Below are 20,731 nucleotides of genomic sequence, written 5' to 3'. Positions count from 1 at the left end.
GGTAACCCAGTCTCAAAAGAACACACATGATATGCACTCACTGATAAGCAGATATTAGTCCAGAAACTTAGAATATCAATGATACAATTTGCAAAACACATGAAACTCAAGACGAAGGAAGACCAAAGTGTGGATACTTCAATCCTTCTTAGAAGGGGGAACAAAACACCCATGGAAGGAGTTACAGAGACAAAGTGTGCAGCAGAGACTGAAGGAATGTCCATCCAGAGACTGCCCCACCTGGGGAATCCATCCCATATACAACCACCAAACCCAGACACTATTGCATATGCCAGAAAGATTTTGCTGACAGGACTCTGACATAGCTCTCTTGTGAGGCTATGCCAATGCCTGGCAAACACAGAAGTGGATGCTCACAGTCATCTATTGGATGGAAGGAGCTAGAGAAAGTACCCAAGGAGCTAAAGGGGTCTGCAACTCTATAGGAGGAACAACGATATGAACTAACCAGCACCCCCAGAGCTCATGTCTCTAGTTGCATATGTAGCAGAGGATGGCCTAGTTGGCCATCAATGGGAGGAGAGGGCCTTGGTCTTGCAAAGATCATATGCCCCAGTACAGGGAATGCCAGGGCCAGGAAGCAGGAGTGGGTGGGTTGGGGAGCAGGGCGGGGGGAGGGCATAGGGGGCTTTGGGGATAGCATTTGAGATGTAAATGAAGAAAATACCTAATAAAAAAAAAGGAAAAAAAAGAAAAGATTCTCCAATGTAAAGTTGACATATACTAATATACTAAGGAATTAATCAGACTACACTCATAAATGCCCTCAGTAAGACTGTTCATTCAAGCAATATGTAATTAAAATTCCACTGTATATAAGGGAACCGGTCTCTGGGTTGTCCTTACCTTAATTTTCTGCTCTTTCTGAAGTTTTTCAGCGTCCAGTTCTTTTTCTAGTACTCCTTTGGCTCTCTGGACTTCTAAGATCTGTGCTTCTAACAACCTGGCATTAGCCTGCAGGGTTTCAATTCGAGCCAGGAGATCCTCATTGTCTGAAGTTAATCTTTCATACTGGAATATAAAGGACTCATTACTGTGAACACACAGTAAACATATACAGAAGGTGAAATGTGTATTGAGAACATTAGTGCAGAATGAAAGTGATTTGACCATTAACCACACAGATTACTGTTACGTCAAGAGTAAGTTTAAAGAAACAATCACTGCTGATATTGACCTGGCAAAAACCTTCCATAGAACAAAAAAGCAACCTCGGGAGGTAAGAGGTGGGGGAAACCCCTAGAAAGTACCAGAGACCTGGGAGGTGAGAGACTCTTAGGACTCAAAGGGAGGGACCTTAGATGAAATGCCTTACAACGGGGAGAGGGAACTTGTAGAGCCCACTTCCAATAGAAAGACAGGGCATCGGTGGAAGGATGGAGTTGCCATCCTACAGTCACAAAGACTGACCTAGAATTGTTCCTGTTTGAAAGAACTGCAGGGACAAAAATGGAGAAGAGACAGAGGGAAAGGAGGCCCAGTGACAGGCCCAAATTGAGATCCAGCTCAGAGGGAAGCCCCAGGGCCTGACACTATATATATATATATATATATATATGATTTATTTATTTATTATATGTAAGTACACTGTAGCTGTCTTCAGACATTCCAGAAGAGGGCATCAGATCTCATTACAGATGGTTGTAAGCCACCATGTGGTTGGTGGGATTTGAACTCAGGACCTTCAGAAGAACAGAAGAACAGTCAGTGCTCTTAACCACTGAGCCATCTCTCTAGCCCAAGGCCTAACACTACTACTGATGCTATGCCATGCTCACAAAAAGGGACCTATCATGACTGCCCTTTGAGAGACCCAACAAGCAGCTGAAAGAGTCAGATGCAGATACTTACATCCAACCAATGGTGACCACTGTGGTTGAATTAGGGAAAAGCTTGAAGAAGCTGAGGAGGGCGATCCTACAGGAACACCAGGAGTCTCAACTAACCTGGACCCCCAGGATGTCTCAGACACTGAGCCACCAACCAGTCAGCATACAACAGCTGATATGAGGCTCCCAACACACATACAGCAGAAGACTGATGGGTCTAGACTCAGTCAGAGAAGATGCATCTAATTCTCGAGAGACTTGGGGCCCCAGGGAGTGGGGAGGTCATGTGGGGTGGAGGTGTAGACATCTTCTTGGAGATGGGGGTGGGGGTTTGGAGGGAGGGGGAGGATGTGTGGGATGTGGAACAGTTGGAGGGTGGACAAGAGGAGGATAAAGTCTGTACTGTAAAAAGCGATTAAAGAATAAATAATAATATTAATAATAATGATAATAAAGAATAAAAAGCAAAAAATAAATAAATAAAAATAAAATAAAAAGCCCAAACAAGTAATTCCTGTTGGGCTGAGGTTAGTTGATGTCTTCAAGCTAACCTCAGCTTTATTTATTTATTTTAAGAGCACATCATTACTGTGTGTTTTAGGAGCACACAGTAATGGTGTGCTCTTAAAATAAACAGTAACAACCCTCACAACTCAACAGTAAGAAAGGTTTAATTAAAACAGGATACTGTGGGGGCTGGAGAGATGGCTCAGCGGTTAAGAGCAGTCAGTGACTGTCCTTCCAGAGGTTCTGAGTTCAATTCCCAGCAAAGACATGGTGTCTCACAACCATCTGTAATGGAGATCTGATGCCTTCTTGTGGTGTGTCTGAAGACAGCGACAGTGTACTCACACACACAAAATAAATAAATCTTTAAAAACAACAACAACAACAAACACCCCCAACCTCCCCTCCCCCAGGATACTGTTAGCTACTGTGATGGTTTCTATATGCTTGGCCCAGAAAGTGGCACTATTAGGAGGTGTGGCCTTGTTATAACTGTATGACATGTTACAGTTATAACATGTATACAGTTATAACTGTATAACATGTATAACTGTGGGCATGGGCTTTCATACCCTCCTCTTAGCTGCTTGGAAGCCTGTTTTCTCCTAGCAGCCTCCAGATAAGATATAGAACTCTCGGCTTTTCCTACACCACGCCTGCCTGGACACTGCCATGCTCCTACCTTGCTGATAATAGACTGAATCTCTGAACCTGTAAGCCAGCCCCAATTACATGTTGTTCTTATAACAGTTGTATTGGTCTTGGTGTCTATTAACAGCAAGGATAAGCTACCTAAGATAAGCTATTTAGTCAAATTCTTTTCCTAATCCAAAGAAAAAAATGTTTTTCTTCTGATTACAGTTTAACTTCTTGTAGAAGAGAAAATGAGATTAAAATGTATTTACTTTAATTTGCTTGTCTAAATGTATCCAAGTTGAAATTACCTGGCAAGTCGAATTTCTTAATTGTTTGGTAAGGTCTTCTATATGATGTTCAAAATTATTAGCACGCTCTTTTTCCACATCCAGCTGTTCTGACTGCTTATCATATTCTAGTAGAAGATTCTTCAATAAAAGACAAGATTCAGCCGTAAGTGATGAAGCCTTTATCGGGCCAGAACATAGAATCAAGCCATTGTGACACCTTAGCAACATGTCTGAAATTCTTAAGATAATGAAGATGAAAATGTAAAAGTGAAATTGGCAGTATGACAAAAGAGTAGTACCCTTAATATATATGATCTTATAAATCTACTAAAGACATACTTTAAAATTTAAATATGAGCTTATTCCTTTTTCATTGGTCAGTTACATTAGGATTTTGCTGTTTTTTTTTTTTTACACTTTATAATACCACAATCTACTAATTTTCTCCACAAACCAGGTATAAGTTTAATCTTTCAATTTTTCTACTTTGTAAATTCAAAAATTGCTTTTAAGTTTATAAAAAAATATTTAGTATCAGAAGTCAGCAAAGGGTTGAGAATTTTATTTTAGATATTAAAAAATATTTCATCATACAGTATTTATTTTGGTGTGTATAGTGTAAAGACTGGATTATGCTTACTTCAACTACCTTTCTAATTCTTTCCTACCTAATTTTTGCTTTAAATTTGTGTGGTATATTATAACTTAATTGGCATGAACCAAAGGGGTACAACTGGTAAGAGTCCAGCTCTGCAATGTTCCTAGTTTCTTACAATTTTTAAGGCAGTGGCCTTGAGTCTCTGCACTTCAGTGACCCACTTGTAATGATGATAAGCTACTTCTATTTCTTCTGAAAACACGCATATAGGACAGGTGAAGTGTTTGAATGATAGCCTGTCGTATGTATTGGAGTCTCAATGTCTTTTGTTAAGCTGAGTCTGATGAGAATTGTAACTGTTCATCCTTTTTTCCCTAGTCACCTTTCTTATACAGCATCTACCTTGTCCTTTTGTCTACCTGTTACTGTTACTAGAATTTAAGAGTAAGGGAATTTAGGAAAGTCTGCTGTTGACCATCATTTGTCCAGAACCAGGAATCTACAAAAATATTGTTGAATGAATAAATATGTAAAGAAACGTAGTATTTGTTTTGCATTTAGTGATTCTGTTAGAAAAAAAATGTAAGAGTCTCATATTACTAAAGTAAATAAGCATATCCCCTCAGGCCCCTGAGTTCTACTTTTCTAGGCCTGTCTGGTATCGTCACTTCACTGTGAACACACTAGATCACAGCAGCTGTCCTTTCTTTACATTTTATTATGAGGAAATCCCCCAATGGGTCTTAATTTTAAGAAATAATAATTTAAAAGCACTATTTAAAGGCTAAGTTTTCGAGGTGTGTTGGCAAATGCCTTTCATTCCAGTAGTTAGAAGCCAGGTGGATTTCTGTTTCCAGGCTAGCCAGGGCTACACAGTGAAACCCCGTCTAAAATCAAACTAAAATCCCCAGATGCAACCAAAGACTAACCTTTTATGTACACTAAACAAAAAACAAAACCAGGGAAATTTAAATTTCAGTAGCCAAAACAATGGATTTTTATGTACCAGTTTTATAATTCTAGTATACCTGTTAGTTACGAATAAAGTCTGTTATTAAAGTAACTGTTTTACCTTATAGCTTTCTGCTCCTTGGATGAACTCCTTCATAGAAGCAGACAGGCGGTCCTTTTCTGACCGGACGGATTCGAGTTCTTCCCGTAGTGTCTGGGCCTGTTGTAAAAATAGTGAGTGTTTTCCAAGTATAGAAATACTTGATTTTCCATAACATAGGATTCTGAAATCTTGTGCTTTTTATGTTGCCTTACCTCTTTCCTGTTAGAATCTAGTTCTTTCTTTGCTTTCACAGCAACTAGTTTTATCTTACTTATTTTCTCATCCTTGTCTTTCGATTCTTTTTCCAGATTTTCTAAGATAGAAAATGATAGGAAAAAATAGTGAAATTACTTATCTTAACCCCAGAAATGGTTTTATTCTTGAACACAAAATTTTCAGCTTAAAATTAATGATAAGTACCCAGGACTTTATTTTGTAAACAGACACCTTAACTATTCATTAGCGAAGTGAAATAAATTATGTAAAACTTTCTCTGTTCATATTATTTATTTTCCAAGGTCATTTCTTAAATCCCTAGGAACTGGAGTTCCTAAGACTCTTAATGTTGAGTGTGAGAGGATTTTAGGAGACGATTTGTAAATTGTGACAAGTAGGAAAGATGTAATGCACACTTCCGTAGTGGTCATCTTTCTTCACCCTGTTTGACTACCTCTTCTAGCTAAACTTGAGTTTAGGACTTTATTTTTGTAATCTTTTCTTAACTGCAGTTAAGAGTTCTGTTCACACCTATCACTCGGGGTGCACCATGTATATAGTGACATGTGCACAAAGGCTGCTGTCACTCTTCCATGTTTCATGTATATAACACAACTCTGCTATATATAACACAATTCTTCACAACTCAAGCATTACAATGGTGATTCCCACTTTTCAGTGGATTTTTTTTCTCAATAGTTTATAAACATGCAACAAGATCATATTATCAAGGTTGATGAAATGGTTCAGCAGGTTAAAATGCTTGCTGTGCAAGCCTGAGGACCTGGGGTTTATCCCTGGTACCTACAGGAGACGGAAAGAATTGACTCCTGAACGTTAACTTCTGACCTCCACACAGGGTATGGCAGGCACAGCCATATGTTATACAGATACAGGAGTAATATAATGAAACATATTAGTATATCAGGAATAAACAGTAGAATCTAAAAAGGGCAGGGGAGAGACCATAGTAGGAGGTGTAATATCATAAACATGCTTGTTTTCCCATTAAAAAAAAAAAAAAAAGCAAAACAACAGAAATCACACTGCTCCTCTTCCAGAGCAAAACCTTTCAAAGAGTTGCCTGCATATCTAATCTTAAATTTCTCTTCTCCATCTTTTTGTAGAAGGCCACTTCAACCAGGCCTTGGGCCCAGCACACCAGGAAACTGTCCTCTGTGCTGCTTAACTCAATAGAGAGCTCTCAGCACTCACTTAACCCATCAGCAGCATCACCGTGGCTAAAGGTTTCCCCACGTCTGTCACTCGGACATAGCTTGACTTTCAGACTTTTGTTCGGAGATTTCCTACCTACTAGCTGCTTTGTCTCAATCCCTTTTAGTGTTTCTGTCATTTAAAGATGGGAACTGTCTCTGGTCCTTATCTATGTCTCTCTGTCTCTCTGGCTTTTTATGCCCATAATTTGACACGCATTTTTCTACCTTTATGCGAGTTATCTCACTTACAGATGTATACAGCATCCTATGTGATGATACATATATTTAGTCTAAAACGGAGCATCCTCTTTCACTTAAACCATCTTGGACAGAAAATTGAGAGTCATTCTGGACTCTTTTCCATTCTCCTTTCCCCAGGCTATCTGGGTACTAAACTGAAGAGCCGTGGGCACATCACACAACACTTGTTAAAGTGTTTACTTCTTCATCTTTCAGCAGGAACAAAAGAGCTAGTTCATAAAATTACTAAATGGAACGAAAAGATATGCATGAAGGCATAACTCTGCTGTGCATTGCAATAATGAGTTTATAATCAGCTACTTCTTGGGAACTTTCTGGTCTCCTTGATGTTATTTAAAAAAAAAAAAACAAGAGAAAAGCACATTTCTTGCTAAAACACCTTTTCTTCTTGTGTTACACATCTCCCTCTTCTGGGCCCAAAGGAAGTGATATTTTTCTTAAAACAGGCAACTTTGTATATCAGCATCATCTCACGTCCTAACTACTGAACTTAACTTCTTCCTGTTAAGGAGTTCTTTGAGCATACTGTCTGGACCTTGCTTGCTAGTGCTATTATATACAACAACTGATTATCCAAAATGTCCACAAGGATAAAACAATCCAAAATTAATCCACAGAATCAATTATGAATGGAGTCACAACAGCATTTTTTGTTTGGATTAAATGACAGAAAGTGGCATTTGGAAGAGAAGGCAAACAGATGGCAGAGGACAATTGGGGAATGAGGAAAAGGCAGCCAATTACTGTGCATTGAATAACTCACTAATTGAGACTATAGTTCTCCATCTATCTTAAACACTAATAAAATGTTTGTCTAATTAATGGTGACAACACATATAAAACCATAGTTACCTATTTTTTCTTCCAGCTCTTTTACCAATGAAAGTTGATCATTTTTTACAGAAGGCGATTTCTCTAAGGAATCCTAGATTTTATAGAGAAAAACAAAACAAAACAAAAGAACCCCTAAACCAGAATTCATTTCAATCTCCACAATAAAACTGTTACCATTTTAATAATGAGAAAAATCTTTACCTAGAAAAACCATATAAACAGCAATTTGGTTATTTTTATTTTTCTATTGCTAGAGTAAACAATACTACATATATTATATATATGGCCCTTATTAAAATAGTGCCAAAGAGCAACATGAATAATCTGACACACCCCAAGTACATACATAATAAAGAAATGACTATATGGTCATCACTTGTCATCACTTCACAACAGTTTCTAAGGGAACTTCAGATTTTTAACTAAAACGAAATACCACTATAGTTCATTCTTTTGATCAAGTGTTCTTTAAAAAGAAAAGCACTGTCTGTGTCCTAAGGACACTTCTGTTTTGTCCTTGATTAGTTTTGCTCATGACTAGTCACACTTGACTGAGATACACCACATCAAAGTGCTTATTAATTCATTTGCCAGAAATTTGCTGCTTGAGCCTAAATACTAAAAGCTAACTTTTGATTTCAGACTATAAAAATGTTAATACATGTATTTTCTACAACCTATGAGCAGAGCTAAGGATTAATTTGAATCAGTAAAACTCAAAATAATAGTACCTTTAGCAGTATCAATTCTGCTCTCACATCTTGGAGTTCATATTCCCTCTGTTCAAGCAATAGCCTTAGGTTTTCATGTTCTATTACAAGACCCTTTTCATCATGGACTTCATTTTTGATGTGTAATGTCTGAGATAATTCTTCAACCTGAGTTGAAAGAGTCTGGTTTTCAAGGCTTGCTTTTTCATTAGTATTCTTCATTTCTAGAAGATCAAGTTGGAGGGCCTCTTTTGCTGATGTGACTGCATCTAATTCTTTTCTTAGGAGAATTTTCTCTTGCTCAGAGTCTCTTACTAAAGCCCTTAGTTCTTCACACTGAACTATACCCTCCTCTTGAAGGCACTTAATCTTATTTTCTAATTCTAATACCCTTGCATCACATTCAAGGACTAAGTTATGTTTTTCTTCCTTTACTTTCACTAAGGATTCACCTACAGCTTGTACAAGTTTGACAACATCTTCCTCTTCATTTTCCTCTAAAATGTTTGCCCTCATTTGCTTAAGATACTCGTACAACTGAGTTTTAACAAATGACTTCTGAACTTGCTCATTTTCAAGCAGTTTATTTAAATCATCTCGCTCTTCAACCATTAACCGGAGTTTCTTTTCGAATTCAGCAACATGTTCTTTATGGGCAAAATCTTGTTGAGATTGAAGAGCTTCTAAGTCCCTGCTCAACTGGACCTTTTCTGAATGTAGTCTATTGTTTTCCTCATAAAGAGACTTGATTTTAGATGACAGAGCTTCTTGGTCTTCAGTCATAGTTTTCATTTGAGCCATAATGGTTTGGTCATTTTGACTCTTTTCTCTTACTATTTCATCTAGTTTCCCTGTTAATTCACTTACTCTTTGTCTCAGTTCACTATTGTGCTGGGCAGCTTGTCCTGCTGCTTCCCTGAGTTCCGAAGTCAGTCTCTGCTCCCTTTCCCATTTCCCATGGAGATCATCTATCTCTTCACGGGAAGCTTTGATTTTACTTATAAAGTCATCTTTTTCTTTAGCAAGAGAACTTATCTTTGCTTCTAATTCTTGTAACATGGTATCTTTTTGACCAAGACTGGCTAAGTACATGCTATGATCTGCCTGAAGGTTCTTTATGGTACTTTCAAGTTCTGGTACTAATTCTTGGTGAGATAATAATTTTTCATTTTCTCCTTGGAGGCGATTCACAGTTTCGAGAAGGGCATCTTTTTCATTAAAAGCGGTCCGTAGCTTCTGCTGAAGCTCGTGAACATCAGATGCTTGCTGTTGCTTCATGGTTTCAAATTCCTGACTTATTTTCCCAGCAGATTCTCCAAGTTCTGTTTGTAAAATTTCCATCATTTCTCGTAAACTCTCATAATTTAGAACTACCTCTTGCTTTTCATGTTGTAGATTTTCACACTGCTCCTTAAGACCCTGTATTTCAAACATCAATGCTAACTTTTCTTTTTCTGAACCTGACATAAATGTCTCACTTAGTTCAGAGATTTCTTTCTGATGACGTTCCTGAAGATGCTGTATTTCTTTGTTATGTTGTTCTACAGCACAGCAAAGTTGTCTATTTAAATCTTCTCGCTCATATTTTAATTTTTCTACTACATAGCCCTGTTCCTCTTTAGCCAGCAACAGTTCATTAATTTTAAACTCTAAATCTTCTCGTTCATGGAAAAACTCATCCTTTATATGTTGGGCATCCATTTCAAGTTTTAACTTGAGATTATTCATATAAGTCACTTCATCTTTTAAGATACTATGTTGAGATTCCAGTTCTTTTAATGAATCTTCCAATTGTCTGACTTGATCACATACTGTTTGTTCTGCAGGAGCTTCCTGTAAGGCCACAGAGCAATTTTGACTCTCCTGGCTTGCATCTGCGGTGACTTCATTTAAGTTTGCTGATTCACATTGGTATTTCTCTGGAATGTTCTCACTTGCCTCACACTGTGTCACTCTGTTCTCTTTCAGTTTATTTATTTCTGCCTCATGTTCTTTAGCTGATGTTTCTATTTGAGAGATCAGCTCAGTAACTTCTTCTTTGTGTGTAGCTCTCAGCTGCAAAATCTCTGCTTGGAAAGTATTAATATCCTTTTGGTAGCGCTGAGCGTTGTCCTCAATGACTTTCTGGAGATGGATAATCTCTTGTTGTTTTTCATCACTGGTAGCTTCTAATTGCTTCTCTAGACATGAAATCTGTTCCTCAAATGCTGCTGAGATGTTTTGAATCTCTTCCTGCAGTTTTTTAACGTTATCTTCAGAGTCACTCTGAGACTTAAGCTGTTCTATCAGCTCTGCTTGCTTATGGACAGCTTCTTCCAGTTCTTTTTGTAAGATGGCCATTTCTTTGATGTGCTCTGAGTGCACTGCCGTCAGCTCATTTTTACAGCTTTCGATTTCTTTTACGTAGTTTCTATGTGATTGCTCAAACTCTTTGTGTGTCTCTTCCAGTTTAATTATAGAATCCTATTACAAAAATAAGCACAAGTAAATCTTTGAAGATGAAAGAAATCTCTATCTTTACTAAAGAGTTAACTAGATGATGGGGGAAGAGGTGAACAGAATATACCTAGAGAAATATGATTCTGAAATCTGAAGAATTTTGTTTAGGGCTTGCTTCACTTAACTTTTTTTTTTTTTTTTTTCCCGAGACAGGGTTTCTCTGTATAGCCCTGGCTGTCCTGGAACTCACTCTGTAGACCAGGCTGGCCTCAAACTCAGAAATCTACCTGCATCTGCCTCCCAAGTCCTGGGACTAACGGTGTGCGCCACCACGATCGGCTCAAGTAGAACTCTTATCATCAATATAAAATCTATTACTTAAAGTAACTAACAACTTGGAAACCTTTGTATTTAACAATCTTTTTAAAGGTACTAAATTATTTAAGGTAAAAAGCTTCAGTGTATTACTCCTGAACAGATGGGTAAGAGACATTTTAGAGAAAATATGCTAAAACCTTACAGACAAGAAAGTAATAATGTGATACTAAATGTCCTAAAACTGAACAGAAAAATGTATTTAGAGTTTTGAAAAACTCAAAATCTTAAAAGATTTTTATTAAAGAATGACATGGTTATAAGAAAGATTAAACTATGCAAGAAATAAAATGTTAGTTTATCTCTGTATAACTGCATGCTTTTAATACTGTCAGCTGAACAAGGAACTGAACCCAGGTCCTCTACACACAGGCAAACATTCTACTACTGGGCCATATCCCTATTCCTCTTTTCACTTTTCTTTTCTTTTTTTTTTTTCCCCGAGACAGGGTTTCTCTGTATAGCCCTGGCTGTCCTGGAACTCACTTTGTAGACCAGGCTGGTCTCGAACTCAGAAATCCGCCTGCCTCTGCCTCCCGAGTGCTGGGATTAAAGGCGTGTGCCACCACTGCCTGGCTCTCTTTTCACTTTATGACACAAGGTGTTACAAAGCTGTTCAAGCTGACCTTAAACTTATTCTGGATGCTAGACTGGCCCTGAACTTGTGACCTCATACCTTTAGCATTCTGAGTGGCTGGAATTACGGGTCTGTGCTTCTAGAGCTGACTGTTTTGTTTGTGATAAGAGTGATAAGACTGGTGCCTGGCTGTGGTGGCGCACGCCTTTAATCCCAGCACTCAGGAGGCAGAGGCAGGTGGATTTCTGAGTTCGAGGCCAGCCTGGTGTACAGAGTGAGTTCAGGACAGCAGAATGGATCAAAAGAAAACCTGTAAAAAAAACAAAAAAAAAAAAAAAAAAAAAAAAAAAAAAAAAAAAAAGAGTGATAAGACTGGATTAGATAACCTTTAAAATACCAAATTATTTAGTGTGTATATATGTGCACGAGAGAGAGGTGGGGAGGTGGAGGTTATAAACAACTTGTAGGAGTCAGTTATCTCTTTTACCATGTATATTTTTTTGGAGTTTAGAGTTGGAGGCAGGTCACCAAGCTTGGAGGCAAGCACCTCTATCTACTGAGCCATCTTGTTGGCTCCTTTTATTAGAAACAGTAAGTACCTTGTTAAGTATCCCATGCTGGCCTTGTCTTTGACATCTTCCTGCCTGAGCCTCCCAAGTGCTGGCATGTGTATCCATGCTTGCCTAGATTAGATGCTTAAGAGTTTATTCAGCTGAAAAATTCATTATTATTCTGTGTAAGTTAACGGATAAAAGAACACTAAATGTTGTCTTACCTCAACCTCTTGCTTCATTTTAATATTTTCTTTTTTAAGACACAGACACTGTTGTTCAGTCTCTGCTTTTTCCAGAAGAAGAGCATCCAAGCGTTCAGTTAGTACCTGTTTTGAAATGACGTGATTGTCTTTAGGAGGTTAGAAAAAAATGGTGCCTTGTTCTCTGTTATCCCCAAACATCATCTTTCAGACTCATGCCCAGCTCTGAAGCAGTACACTCATGGCAACCTTTCCTGCCCCCCTGCTCCATGGATCCCACAAGGGCTCCCCCTTCCCTGCCCCATTTGTTGCCTTGTACCAGATGCTAGCAGGCACCCACTGCTAACTGAAGGGCTGCTCCTTTCTGGCCAGAAGTAGGCTGAAAGCAGACTCACACCTTTCCAACTGCTCCTGAGATACAACCTCATCTTATCCCAAGATCTGTAGCAGGAAACATACTGTCATTTCTCTTTCTTCCCTGACCCCAACCATAACAGACCACTAGGATCTTCTCCTCCAACCTTCCTTCCCTCAAGTTATCCTGGTACCTCAGTCTCCAACACTGACTGGCATTCCCTGAGAACATAACAGCTGAGCAGGCCAGGAAAACAGGAAACACACAGCCAACTCTCTCAAAATCCAGAAAGGAAACAGAAACCAAGGAGTAAAACACCCAATCAACAAAGACAAATCCAGAAGTCAACACCCAGATCTTTTAATCTCAAATCCTGATGCCTAGATGATAGCATATAAACACAATCAGCAACAGTCATGCCCTGAATCTTCCAACATAGCTGAAGCACAAGAAAAAGGCCTGAAAACAGCCTTTCTGATAGAGGTTCTTAAAGAGGAAAAGAATAAATCTCTCAAAGAAATCCAGCAAAACATAAACAGTGGAAGAAATGAATAGTGTTCAAGACCTCAAATTGGAAATAAAATCAATAAAGAAAACCCAAACTGACAAAATTCTGGAAATAAAAAATTTAGAAATTCAAACAAGAACTACACATATAAGCTTCACCAACAGAATATAAGAAATAAAAAGACAGATTCTCAGGCACTGAAGATATGACAGAAGAAATAGATGTATCAGTCAAAGAAAAATGTTAAATCTAAAAAAAAAAAAACCCTCCTGAGACAAAACATCCAGGAAATCTGAGACACTATAAAAAGAGCAAATGTATGAGTGACAGGTATAGAAGAAGGAAAAGAAACCCAGCTCAAAGGACCAGAAAATGTTTTCAACACAATTATAGAAGAAAATCTGACTAACCTAAGGGAGATGTTTACAAGAAGCATACAAAACACCAAATAGATTGGACTGGAAAACAAAGTCCTCATGCCACATAATAATCAAAACACTAAACATACAAAATAAAGAAAGAATATTAAAAGCCACCAGAGAAAAAGACCAAGATACATATAAAGGCAGAATGATCAGAATTACACCTGACTTCTCGATAGACTATAAACTAGAAGGTCTTGGACAGAGGTACTGTAGACTCTAAGAAACATCAGGTATTGGCCCAGACTATTATACCCAGCAAAACTTTCAATTACCATAGAAAGAGAAAATAAAATATTTCATGATAAAGTTAAATTTGAATAATATGTATCTACAAATCCAATCTTAAAGAAGGTGCTAGAAAAAAAAAAGTCAACGTAAGACCATGAAAAAACAGGACATAAATAATTACACTAAAATCAGGAATGAGAAAAAGTTGTCCACTCTCTTCATATGTGTTCAACTGAAGGAGATCAAGAGTACACAAATTAGAAAGGAAGAAGTCAAAGCATCATTATTTGCTGATGATATCTTAGTATACATTAAATTATCCTAAAATTCTACTAGGGAACTCCTACAGACAATAAGCATTTGTATCTGGATACAAGATTAACTTAAAAAAGTCATTAGCCTTCCTATGTGCAGATGACAAATGGTCTGAGAAAGAAATCAGGGAAACTTGCAATAGCCTCAAACAATATATAATATCTTGGGGTAACTCTAACCAATCAAAGTGAAATAACTGTATGACAAGAACTTCAAGTCTTAAAGACACTGAAGAAAATATCAGATGGAAGATCTCCTAATCTCATGGGTCAGTAGGATTAACATAGAAAAAACCTGGCTGTCCTGGAACTCACTCTGTAGACCAGGCTGGCCTTGAACTCAGAAATCCACCTGCCTCTACCTCCCAAGTACTGGGATTAAAGGTATGTGCTACTACTGCCTGGATATAGCCTCGATTTTAAGATGTACTACAGAGCCGCAGTAATAAATACAGCATGGTATTGGCATAAAAATAGACACATTGATAAATGGAATAGAATAGAAGACACAGATATAAATCCACACACCTATGGACATCTGATTTTTGATAAAGAAGTCAGAAATACACAATGGAAAACAAAGTATCTTCAACAAATGGTGCTGGTCTGCATGTAAAAGAATGCAAATAGATACATATCTATCACCTTGCACAAAACTCAAGTCTAAGTGGATCAAAGCCTTCAAAATAAAACCAGACACACTGAACTTGACAGAAGAGAAAGTGGGAAACAGCCTTCAACACACTGGCAGAGAAGACAAAAGTCTGAACAGAACACTGAAAGGGTGGGCACTATGAACAATTAATAAATGGGACCTCATGAAACCGAAAAGCTTTTGCAAGGCAAAGGACACTGTCAATAGGACAAAATGGCAGCCTACAGAATGGGAAAAGATTTTTTTTAAAAATAATTTTTTAACGGTTTCTGAGTTTTCTCCCCCCCCAAGATTTATTAATTTATTTTATTTATATGAGTACACTTCAGACATACCAGAAGAGGGTACCTGATCCCATTACAGATGGTTGTGAGCTATCATGTGGTTGCTGGGAATTGAACTCAGGACCTTTGGAAGAGCAGTCAGTGCTCTTAACCACTGAGCCATCTCTCTAGCCACCCTTGGAAAAGATTTTTACCAACTTCATGGCCAATAGAGGGCCAATATCAAAATATATAAAGAACTCAATAAACTTGATATCAAGAAAACTAATCCAATTAAAAATGGGGTTCAGGCCTAACAGGTTTCTCAATAGAAGAATCTCAAATGGCTGAGAAACACTTAAAGAAATGTTTAACATCCTTAGCTATCAGGGCGAAAGTCAAAATGACTTTGAGATTCCATCTTACACCTGTCAGAATGGCTAAGGTTAATAATACAAGTGGAAGCTCATGCTGCCAAGGATGTGGAGCAAGGGGAACACTCCTGTGTTGATAATGGGATTGCAAACTTGTTCAGCCATTATGGAAATTAATATAGCAGTTCCTTAGAAAATTGGAAATCCATTTATGTCAAGACCACTCTTGCACACAGATTCAAAGGATGCTCCATCCTATCCTAAGGACAGCTGCTTGTCTATGTTCATTATGGCTTTATGCAGAATAGCCAGAAACTACAAACAACCTAGATGGCCCTCAACTGAAGAATGGATACAAAAAACGTGGCATATTTACACAATGGAGTATTACTCATCTGTTAAGAAGAAATGACATGAAAAAAACATCATTCTGAGGGAGGTAACCCAGGTCCAGAAAGATAACTATGGCATATATTTACTTAAAAATGGATATTTGCCATGAAGGAAATGATAAGCTACAATTTGTAGACCCAGAGAGGTTGAAGAGGAGGGAGTCTAGGGGGAATACATGGGTCTCCTTGTAAAGGGGAAAGAGAACACATTTCACAGGCAGTCTGGGGTCAGGTGGAGATGGGGATGGGAGTTGGGAGGGGGTCAGCTTGCCAGCGGGGAGGTGGGGTTGAGGAAGAGAATACAGGAAGACAGTTGGAATTTGGGAGCATCTGAGGGTTGGTGTGAAAAACCTAGTGCAGTGGAAACATCCTGGAATTTATGAAAGTGATGCTAATGAGGACTCTAGTAATGGGGGGGCACGGAGACTCACTTGGCTGTCTCTGGTAGCCAGGCAGGGCTTCTAGTAGTGGGACTGCATTGCATCCAATTGAGTTGTTGGCAAGAATGTGCCATGGTAATCCCCAAACAACCCAGGCTGTTGCCAAGACAAAGGGTTGCTCTCAATAAATTGACAGAGGGCCCCACTGCTGTGGACAACATCCACACAACTCACTGACCATGAAGAAGTCAAGCTGGTGCCTACATGGAGCCTTCACCCCTATGTTCTAGTCTCTTGGGTGCAGAAAAGAGAAATGTGGACACCAACCCAGCCACAGAACCTCTGGCCTACAATCTATCTTCCCTACAAACGTTAGGGCAATGGTGGCACAGACCTTGCCATACTCCATAGATCAGTGCCTTATCCAGTCAACACCAAAGAGGCTTCCTCCATTAGCAAATGAAAACAGATGCAGAGAGATGTTACACAGAGAGGTTTCCTTCAAATCCTTCCCCTTCAAGAGCCCAGGGAATCCCACAGAAGAGGCAGAAAGGCTTTAAGAGCCAGAGGGGATGAAGGGCACCAGGATAGCCTTGTGAATCAACTAAGCAGGACGCATGTGAACTCTCAGAGACTGAAGCAGCAAGCACAGGGCCTCCATGGATCTGCACCAGATTCTTTGTGTATTTATCATAGCTATTAGCTTTGGAATTGTATGGTTCTCCTGTCTGTGAGAACAAGTGGGTCTCTGACTCTTACACCTGCTCTTGGGGCTTTTTCCCTCCTGTTGGGTTGCTATGCCCAGTTTTCACATGATGATTTTTGCTTCATCTTATTATATTTTATTTTGTCATGTTTGGTTGTTGCCTGTTCTTTTACAATGAAAGACAGAAAGGGAAGGGATTCAAAGGGATGGGGAAGGGAGGTAGCTAGGAACTGGGAGTGTAGGGAGTATTCTAGAGGGGAAACTAGAATCAGTATATATTGTATGAGAAAAGAATATATTTTCATTAAAAAAACCCCCTCAAAACAAAACAACAAAATAACAAAACAACAACACCAAAAGAAACAAGCCTCGAGCCTCTACAACTGTGAAGAATAAATGTATGGTTATGAACAACTACAAAAGAATCTTGACCACATGTATAATTAGCTCTCTACCTTTTCCAAGCCATGCTAAGGTGAAAATGAAGGATTCAAAAGGTAAAATCATTAAGAACAAAGGAAAAAGGTGAGTGGTGGTGGCACATGCCTTTGTTCCCTGAACTCAGGAGGCAGAGGCAGGCAGATCTCTGAGTTTGAGGCCAGCCTGGTCTACAGCGTGAGTTCCAGGAGAGCCAGGGCTTCATAGAGAAACCCTGTCTCAAAAACCAAAAACCAAACAAAATAAAAGAACAATGGGGGAAAAAAGAAGTTCAGGACCCAGAAAGTTTCAACCTACTTTTGGAAAACAATGTGACAGAAGACAAACTAAATCAGAAAGAAAATGCTCTACATGAAGAGCCTGTGCTGGGAGGCTTATGTTACAAGGTGGCAAAGAGTTCTGAAAAATGAGATCTCAGGAACAGGCCCTACCAGGCGCTAAGGGAACAGTCGTAGAGTCCTCTTGCCTAGTGTGAGTAAGGCCTGGATATCAATTTCAATGTTATAGAAACAAACACGCCAACATCCAACAAATTAGAAAGAGCAGGTATTGTTAATGGAGGTATAAAGTGTGGGTCTTAAAGACTGAGGATTGGAGTTTACATAGGACCGAGATTAAGACAGCTCTTACAGACGACCTGAGTTAGGTTTCCCAGCACCCATGTTGAAAGGCTCACAACCATCCATAATTCCAGCTCCAGGGGCTCTAACAGTCTTTTGGCCTCTCTGGGCACCAGCATTCACACACACGCGCACACACACACATGCACACACACACAATTTTAAAAAAAATCTTTAAAAACACTGGGAATTGGATTACACACCTACACAGTGGTTCATACTGCAGTGTAGTAGTCCTCAACCTTTCTAATGGTGCAACCCCTAATACAGTTCCTCATGCTGTAGTGACCCACAAACATACAATTATTTTCCTTGCTACTCCATAACCATCTTTTTGCTACTGTTATGACTCATAGACTGAGAACTGGTTCTAAAGAAACACCCTGTCACAAACAAACAAGGAATAAACAAATAGCTTAGCTGACAATCGGAATAGGGCGTAGTTAGAAGAACAGGCAGGAAATAATCTTGTTTCTCTTCTTAAAAGTCAGACTGACAGCACAGGTATGATGGCTGATACCTTTCATCCTAGTAATTGGTAAGCATAGGCAGGAAGATCTTTGAGTTTGAGGCTAGCCTGAAGTATGGAGTGAGTTCCAGAAATGCCAAGGCTACACAGAGAAACCCTGTCTTTAAAACCTCTTTAGATAATCCTACCTTCTTTAGAAAATGTGTGGGAAGGCAAACCAAAAAAATGGGAACCAGATCAACAAGCCAAGTCAGTTCTTAGTTAAGACAGGTCTAACAAGGCAGATGAGGAGAACACAGAGGTCACAGATGACATAACTAAAACAGGAGTTCTCTATATAAAGCAGAGTCCAAAATGTTAGAGATATATCATTATTAATAATATTGAACCATCAAGTGAAATGGCTAAAAATTCCTAAAATAACCCAGCATTACTTACTCAAGAAACACAGGACTACATCTAGTTTGGACACTGTGACAGGAATCTATCTTTCTTTCTTTCTTTCTTTTTTTCTTTCTTTCTTTCTTTCTTTCTTTCTTTCTTTCTTTCTTTCTTTCTTTCTTTCTTTTTTAAAGGATTTATTTATTTTATTTTATTTTATATGAGTACACTGTAGCTATCTGAAGAATTACTGTTTGATTAAAATAATCTTAGGAAGCTTTACGATATGGTTTTAGTTGTCTTGATAGAAAGATGTAATAAAGTTCAAAATCTTTGATTCAAAAGAATCAAGAATAGACTGTGCCCACTCCTCAGAATAGTAAATAAAGGCTACACAATAAATACAATGAGCTTTCATCATCACACTAAAGAGAGATAGGTTTGTATTCAAGGGAAAGCAGTCAGGATGAAAGCTTCATCTCAGGATGAAGCCACAGGTGGACACTGTGATAGGGCAAGGCCATATGAAATTGTTGCTTTGAACTTACAATGAGCTTACAGAATGAAACACTGCTTCAAACTTAATATTGAGATCCTTTTGTAACTCCCATTTTAGGTAACATTTTATGTATGAGGTAATTTTCTGAGAACTTTTGTCTATAAAAAGGACAAGAGAAAAGAATTAAAGTGTGAATGTGTGTATGTGTCTGTGCATATTTGCCTGTGTAATGGGTTTTAACTATTTTCCTTTCCTTCCTCTCTGGTTCACAAAGAGTTAACCAGCCTGGCCAGTGAGGGGCTCCTGGCTGCCTGGTCAGAGAAGGGAACACTAGCAATAAATCCTTTACCTAAAACTCTCCCATCCCCCAGCTGCTAAGCAACAGGTGTTAATTTGTCTGAAGCCGTCCACTTCTGGCTCCAGAATAACAGAAGAATGAAGGAGATGAAATACTATTCATACTAAGCAACTATTACTTTCACAAAACCAAGTTTTGCTCTCAGCAGATGCTCTACCTCCTCTGCTGCCTTCTAAAGAGAACCAGTGCCCAGGCAGGCTCTCAGCAGTAAATCTTGTCAACAGAGTTTAAGACATAGAAGAGAGATCTCAAACACTGAAGACAAGATAGAAAAAATGGATAGCTCAGTCAAAGAAAACGTGAAATCTGGAAAAACCCAAGGCACCCAGAATAGACCATATCTACAAATAGTGGGGAGACAAGGAGTAGAAACGCAGGTCAAAGGCATGGAAATATTTTTAACAAAATCATAGAAGAAAACTTCTGTAATCTAAAGAAGGAGGTACCAATCAAGAACACCAAATAGAAAGGACCAGAAACTTCCCCATGACACATACTAACCAGACTTAACCACACAGAAGAAAGAAAGGATGTTAAAAGCTGCAAGGGAAAAAGACCAAGTCACCTTTAAAGGCAGGCCCATCAGAATAATGCCTGACTTTCCAAAGTTAAACTAAGATCATATGAGCAATTTAAGCAAAACCATGACCCCCTAGTAAAAGAAAACAGAAGCAGTAATTAAAAAGTCTCCCAATCAAAAAAATCCAGGGCTAGACAGTCAATGCAGAATTTTACCACACCTTCAAAAAGAAAAATAGATCAATATCCTTTATGAACATATTCCTAATAAAATACTTGGAGCTGATACTTGCTGGGAGAGGGAAAATCAGCTTTCTACAACAGAGCAACATTGGGTATTATCAACCACAAGGCAGGCCTCACACTCAAGAGTAACATTGGGTATTATCAACCACAAGGCAGGCCTCACACCACAAGGCAGGCCTCACACTCAAGAGTAACATTGGGTATTATCAACCACAAGGCAGGCCTCACACTCAGGAGTAACACTGGGTATTATCAACCACAAGGCAGGCCTCACACTCAGGAG

At 38.7% G+C, this 20,731-nt stretch overlaps 1 protein-coding gene across 3 annotated transcripts in view; it reads right to left on the bottom strand.

Moving 5' to 3' along the window:
- The window catches only part of Gcc2 (GRIP and coiled-coil domain containing 2), a 53,004-nt gene that overhangs the window by 27,487 nt on the left and 4,786 nt on the right, over positions 1 to 20,731 (bottom strand). For all 3 annotated transcript variants that reach the window (XM_029542342.1, XM_021205419.2, XM_029542343.1), the window contains 7 exons: positions 12,340 to 12,444; positions 8,195 to 10,636; positions 7,482 to 7,554; positions 5,148 to 5,248; positions 4,954 to 5,052; positions 3,302 to 3,421; positions 868 to 1,032 (listed from right to left, as the gene is read on the bottom strand). In XM_029542342.1, the coding sequence (XP_029398202.1) occupies positions 868 to 1,032; positions 3,302 to 3,421; positions 4,954 to 5,052; positions 5,148 to 5,248; positions 7,482 to 7,554; positions 8,195 to 10,636; positions 12,340 to 12,444 (3,105 nt within the window). The remainder of the gene's footprint in view (positions 1 to 867; positions 1,033 to 3,301; positions 3,422 to 4,953; positions 5,053 to 5,147; positions 5,249 to 7,481; positions 7,555 to 8,194; positions 10,637 to 12,339; positions 12,445 to 20,731) is intronic.

Source organism: Mus pahari, chromosome 9 (assembly GCF_900095145.1).
Source record: "Mus pahari chromosome 9, PAHARI_EIJ_v1.1, whole genome shotgun sequence".
In the NCBI taxonomy this organism is placed as follows: Eukaryota; Metazoa; Chordata; class Mammalia; order Rodentia; family Muridae; genus Mus; species Mus pahari.
This window is presented reverse-complemented; position numbering and strand designations above follow the sequence as displayed.